At 66.5% G+C, this 6,000-nt stretch overlaps 1 protein-coding gene across 1 annotated transcript in view; it reads left to right on the top strand.

Annotated features, from left to right (window-relative positions):
* The first annotated feature begins 3,896 nt into the window (after positions 1 to 3,896).
* The window catches only part of Ebf2 (EBF transcription factor 2), a 177,101-nt gene continuing 174,997 nt past the window's right edge, over positions 3,897 to 6,000 (top strand). The window contains exon 1 of the mRNA XM_090353621.1: positions 3,897 to 4,533. Coding sequence (XP_090209747.1) covers positions 4,403 to 4,533 — 131 coding nt within the window. The 5' untranslated portion in view covers positions 3,897 to 4,402. The remainder of the gene's footprint in view (positions 4,534 to 6,000) is intronic.

Here is a 6,000-nt window from a genome sequence, read left to right as displayed (position 1 = left end):
GAAGGGTGAGCGCACACTGGCAGGAAAGACCTGGCTCTGCCTTTCCTCGCTCTCCCCTGGTTCGGATCCCCGCACAGGTGCCTCCTGGCGGGCCAATCTGCTCCCAGATGCCGCGCCTTTGGGGCGGGAAGGACGGAGTGGGCGCCTCCGCTGCCAGCCGGCCAGCTTCGTTAATCTGGCCTCGCCCCAAGCACGCGCTGGACGGGCGGGACAACCCTCCACCCGAGAAACTGGGTCCCGGAGATGGGGCTTCTCTCTCCGGACCCCGGGGCCCCCACCCACACCGCCCGCCTGCGCCAGTGCGCGCTGCCCGCGGGCCCCGCACGCCACCCGGGCTGCGGCTGGGCTGTGCCCGCTGGACCTCGGCGCCGTTCTGTATGGGTCGGATGCCCTCGTTCTCCGCGCCCGGAATTAGGAGAATGGAAGGAAGGATTTCTTTAGTTGTGTATTTATTATTTAATTCAAGGAGCAGAGAAGAGGAAGAAAGAGCAGCAAGAGATTTTCGGGGTTTCGCTGGGGATTAGGGTGGCGCGGAATGGGGTTTCTCTGCCCACTCGGGTAAATTCACCGGGGTAACTGGTGGACACCCCGCCTCGGGATGTCTGCACGGGTCCCTCTGAAATCCCCCCCGCAGCTGTGTGGAAACGAGAACCGCATCTTCTCACCCCCCTGTCCTGAGAGCAAGTAATTGGTGTGGACGGCAGAACTGGGGTGCTGGCCCTGCCATCGCGAATCGTTTCTCTTCCCTAGAATGCACATGGAAAAATACAACACGTCTCATGTGGGGCAGGAAAAACAAGTGTTAAACGCGCCACTTGGGCGTGGTAGTGAATGCACTTCGGATCTTAGCAAAAATGATTCCCCCAAGTGCGGGGTGGCCACCCAGCGGGGCTCCGAGGCCGCGAGCAGCCATTCCCGCTCGGCAGACCCCGACGACGTGTCCCGGTGGATCGAATATTCTGCGCCACCGGTGTGAGCGCGTGTGCGTGCGTGTGCAAGGATGCGGGGGCGAGGGTCTCAAGTGCGTGAACGTACCCGGGGCCCACCAGAGGAGACCGGGGCCTAGACAGCATTTGCGAAGGAACATTTCCAAGCCGGGGCCGGGGCGCTGGCCGGGCGACCTTCCCCGACCAGAACGGCCACTGAAAGGAGGCCGTGGCCGGCCACGGTGGAAAAACAACAAACCAAACCCTGGCGATCCCGGAACTGAGCTTTTTGGAAGCGGGAACAAAGGAGGAGACGCGGGGTAAAAGGCCGGATGCCATCACCACCACTCTCGTTTGGGCAAACAGACTGCTGGGGAGAATTGTAACAGTGTTCATTTGAGATCTTTCTCCACCCCGGGCCGGGGGCGGGACGAGGCGCAGAGGCGCCCGCGCACCCGGCCGGGCTTTGGGGGGGGCCCGCAGCTGCGCCTCCCCGGTGCGTTTTCCCGTGCAGGTTTCCATAGCTGGCTGCTCGCCTGGAGCCGGAGGCGGTGGAGGTGGACGCAGCCCCCGGGGCGGCCGGCTCCCCGCGCTCTCCGGCGGCAACCCACGCTCCTTCCGAGCGAGGCTCGCGGGTGGCGAGGCCCGCGGCCACCTCTCTCCAGAATCTACCCCCCCGTGTCATTAAACCCGACCCCTCCGGTGGAGGAGCTCCCAGGGCGCGGAAGCCCCGCCCCCTTTCTTTACCCCCCCCCACCTCATCCCGGCCTGGAGAGAGCGGGTGCGCGCCGGGAGAGGCGGCCCGGGACCCCGAGCCCCCCCCCCCCGTGCTGCGCACAGCCACGGGGCGGGGCCCTGAGCGCGGCTCCCACAGACTGCCACCCACCGGGGCACCGCGGGCCCTGGACTTGTCCGTGGGAGTTGGAGCGTGGTTTGGGAGCGCCCCGCGCCACGGTCTGATTTGGAGAGGGAAGCCGGCCCCCCTGGAGAAAGGAGCAATTCATCCTCTTCCTGAGGGGCATCATTTGGGTGGCAGCTGTTACCAGCGAGAAAAGCTGGGCGTTCGGGACCCTGGCTCTGCCCTTTAACCTAAGTCAACCCAAGCCTGGGGCAGGCAGTGTGGGGCGGGCCCACCGTTCCCCAGCTCCCCCCCATCCCACCAGGTTTATCTGCAGGTCTCGTCTAAGAGGGCCGACACCCCCTCCAGCCCTGAGGAGGGACTCGAAGCCTCGTTTCTGGGGAGAAGACCCCAGAGGGAGGAGAGAATGGGTGGGGGAGAGATTGAGAGTGAAGGAGATGAGGAAACTTTTTTTTTTTTTTTACTGGAGAGTTGGTGTAGAGCAGAATTGCCAAGGTGCAAAAACCAGACATTAAATTTCATCCCCAGAAATCTCTCTCCCACCCCCTCTCTTCTTCCTTGGCTACCTTCTGGCACGATATTGCTAGTACTAGTTCTATAAACCACTGTGCCATTTTCTGGTACTCAGTCGCACTGGTTCCCCTCAACCTTTGCCGTCCAACATGGAAGACCAAGCTAGAGGCCTGGGGTACACAGTTAAGACCCCTCGGCCCGCGTCTTCTCCGGAGCGACCCCGCCGGCGTGGTTTGCCCCTGGGGTGCCGGGGCGGGGGGAGGTTGTCCCTTCCTCGGGGAGAGTCGCCTTCGCCTTTGGGAGAAGCTGGGGCTTCGCGTCCGTCCAGGCAGGCGAGGCGCTCGGCGCTGTGTCCTCTAGCGGTAAACTCCCGCAGTTCACCTAAAGATCTGGTCCGGAGTCGACTGACACTTCAATCGGATGGGGGTGGGGGGGCTCCTGAACGTAATCCGGGGGTTCACGGACGCCGGGTGCGCACCGAGGCCCGGGGACGCGGCCCGCTCTCCCCAACAGCTGAAGGCTCGGCGCGGCAGATGGTCTTTGAGCACAGATTTGCATTCATTGTCTTCAAATCTGTTTTCGCGCCGGCGTTCTAGATTTCAGCAGCAGATCTACACACAGATCAGAATACAAAAGGAGAAGCAAGAAAATAACACCCAGCCAGGAGGGATTTTTTTTTAATAGGCACTTGGAGCGGCGGTGGTTACAAAGCCGTCTAGGGTTTCAGCTGTTCGGCTGAGCTGCCGCCGCCTCCTCCCGAGCCACCAGCTCGCGACCCCCACGCGCCCTGGGCACAGTCCCCGGGACGCCCCTCCAGGTCCCCCGCCGCGCCCCCCCGGGGCTCTGGGAAGTGGGGATCCCGGAGCGGGACGGTGCCCCGGGTCCCTGGACCCCCACTCGCGATGCGGCGTCAGGCGGCGCCCCCGCACGGCGACGCCCGGCCCGCGCCCGACGTCCTGTCCACTTAGGCATAATTTCGGGGTCCCGACCGTCCACACCCCACTCTTGAGGAGTCCCTTCTTTTAACAACTTGCAAACCGCACGGTGGTCGGCATGAGGCCCCGGCGAGGGATCCTAGGTGGGGGGGCGGCGTCCGTACCGAACACGAGGGCGTGCGCCCGCCCGCCCTCCCGCACACCGGCCCGAGCCCAGGGGGTCCAAGATGCCGCCACCTAGACGCGAACCCACGGAGGCGGCTCCCCGGGCAGCTCATCCCCAGCCCGCCGAATGCCGCCCCCACGCCGCCGCGCCAGGTCTGGAGAGACCCGGTCCCGCGCACCGCCGGAGCGCAGCGGGTTCGGCCCAGGACGCGCAGCGCCCGCCGGACGCAGCGCCCGCAGCTCCGCGTCCCCTTTCACCTCCCGGACCCGCCGCTCCGCCGAGCGTGGCGCGCACCGCGGGCGGACGTGGGCCCGGGCGCCGGCCAATCCCGAGCGCCCATGCAAATGAGGCGCGTTAACGGACCGCGGCTCCGCCTCCTGCGGCCGGGGCCGTAGTAACCATTCATGGGCCCGCGCGCGGCGGCAGCCCGGCTCCGCTGCGCTCCCCGCCACCGCCTCCACGCGGCTCCGGGTCTTCCCTTTCCTTTTACAACCGGTCCTGCTGGGGATTTTCTCCCCCCCCTTTCCTAAATTGGAGCGGTGGGGAGGCGCAGGGAGGGGGAGCCTGGAGGAGGGGGGGCGATTAGGCAGCTATCAATCTCCTCCCGTCTCTCCCGGGCGCAGGTGATGCTCCTAAATTGTGGCTACTTTGCGGCCGTCGCCCTGCAGCGGGGAGGATGCGAGCGCGCTAGGCTCCGGGGCCTGCGGCGGCGGATCTGAACTCCGCGACGCGCACCCTACTTGGCCCGCTCCACGCGCGCCTCTCGCGCGAAGCCAGGGACCGCTTTCCTTTCCTTTCCTTTCCTTTTTTTCTTTTTTTTTTTTTAATTTTTTGCACGCGAGATTTAAACTTTGGCAGTTGACCCCCCCTCCTCTCTCTCTCGGATTGCTTTTGGAGAAGACTGTTTCCTGGCACCATTGGAGATTCGAGTCAGGACGGTGTCGTTGTAAACTGCTTTTTATTTTTTTTAAAGAAGGCGACAGTAAAGGATCCGACTTTTTAAATGTTTGGGATTCAAGATACTTTAGGAAGAGGACCAGCTCTGAAAGAGAAAGCTCTGGGCGCCGAGATGGATTCGGTCAGGTCCTGGGTCCGGAACGTCGGCGTCGTAGACGCCAATGTCGCCGCGCAGAGGTAATCGGGTCGCCGCACTAAAATGATCTTTCCAAAACCTGTGGTCCCCGCTGCCCCTGGCCGCCCCCTCTCCCCACCCCGAGTCCCCTCTCTCCCGGCTCCCCCTCAGCCCCCGTCGGTGGTCCCGGCCGCGCGCGGGGGTTCTTCCCCGGGCGGGTCGATGGCTGCGGTCAGGGGACTATTGACCGGCAGCGGAGTTTGCGCACGTCTTCTACTTATTTGGGACAAAAAATATATATCAATCCGTGCATCAAAATAAGGTAGCATCGGGGGCCAGCCGCGCCGACCGCCGCTGCGACCCAGCCCGGCTCTCCAGCGGTGCCAGGCCACCCTAACCCTCCGCGTCCCGGGCGCTCCGGCCGCCGGCGAGGCCGCTCCTCCCGCCGCTCCCCGTGTAGCTCCCCCTCGCCGGGAGCCGGGCTGTCAGAAGGCGGCGGCGAGCGGAGCAGGCAGAGACCGGGTGGCCCGGAGCTCCGGGAGGGGCCGGGCGGGAGGATCCGGACTAGGAGGCGCGCGAGTGGTCTCGAGGCTCGGCGGCTGCGGCGGGCGGAGACGCGGAGAGGAAAGCGAGCGCCCGCGTCGCGGAGGTCGACCCGCCGCCCGGACCGCCGCCCCCCGGCTCTGCGGATCCCCCCGAAGTTGACGTCCTCTCCGAGCCCCGCGGGCCGGCGCCGCGAACGCGCGTGCGGTGCCTCCCCCGGACACACGCCGGCCCCGCGTCCTCCCCGCCTCGGCAGGCCGGGGTCGGGGGCCGGGACGCCCTGCCGGCGAGGCGCAGCCCTCTCCCCTCCACGACGCCCAGAACGTCTCCCGCGACGCTCGCGCGCCCCCGGCCGCCCCCCGCAAGTCTCCAGATCACGCCGGGAAACGACGCCTTAGCCAGACGCTCCCCGACTCCAGGTGTCCCGGGTAGAGCGAAGTGGCCGCCTCCGGGCGAGGAGAGGTGGTGACCGGCGGGCGGCGGGGCGGCGCGCGGAGCCCCGAGCCCGGGCGCGCGGGGTCCCGCGGCGGACGGCACCGGCGACCCGGACTCCTCGGAGGTCGGGGTCGAGCCGAGCCTCGGTTCAACCTAGGGAAGGAAGGAGAGCCGGCTCCGAGGCGGGCTCCCGAAAGCCGCCTCCCGACCGCCTCCCCTCCCGGGGTCCAATAGTTTTGTAAAAGTTGGGGCGATTGTAGCGCAAGTGTGCCGAGGAAGTGCGGGCGCAGGCCGGGCGGCCGGGGACCCCCGCGACCAGGGCAGCGACCGCCAGCCCCCCACGCCCTCGGGTCAGCGGGATCTGGAGGCGGGTTCGAGACTAGCTAGGACAGCTAGGCCGGGGGGCGTGTGCACCCACCCCGGGGCCTCGCGTCCGCCCAACGTGGGTTCTCACGTCTCTGGGGCTCCGGCGAAGGCGCCCGGGAGGGGAACAAGCGGGCGTCTCCACGCCCCGCAGATCTGGGGCGCCCGACGGTTTCTCGAGGAGGGTC

This window comes from Megascapheus bottae, chromosome 20, assembly GCF_031878675.1.
Source record: "Megascapheus bottae isolate mThoBot1 chromosome 20, mThoBot2.hap1, whole genome shotgun sequence".
Classification (NCBI taxonomy): domain Eukaryota; kingdom Metazoa; phylum Chordata; class Mammalia; order Rodentia; family Geomyidae; genus Megascapheus; species Megascapheus bottae.
This window is presented reverse-complemented; position numbering and strand designations above follow the sequence as displayed.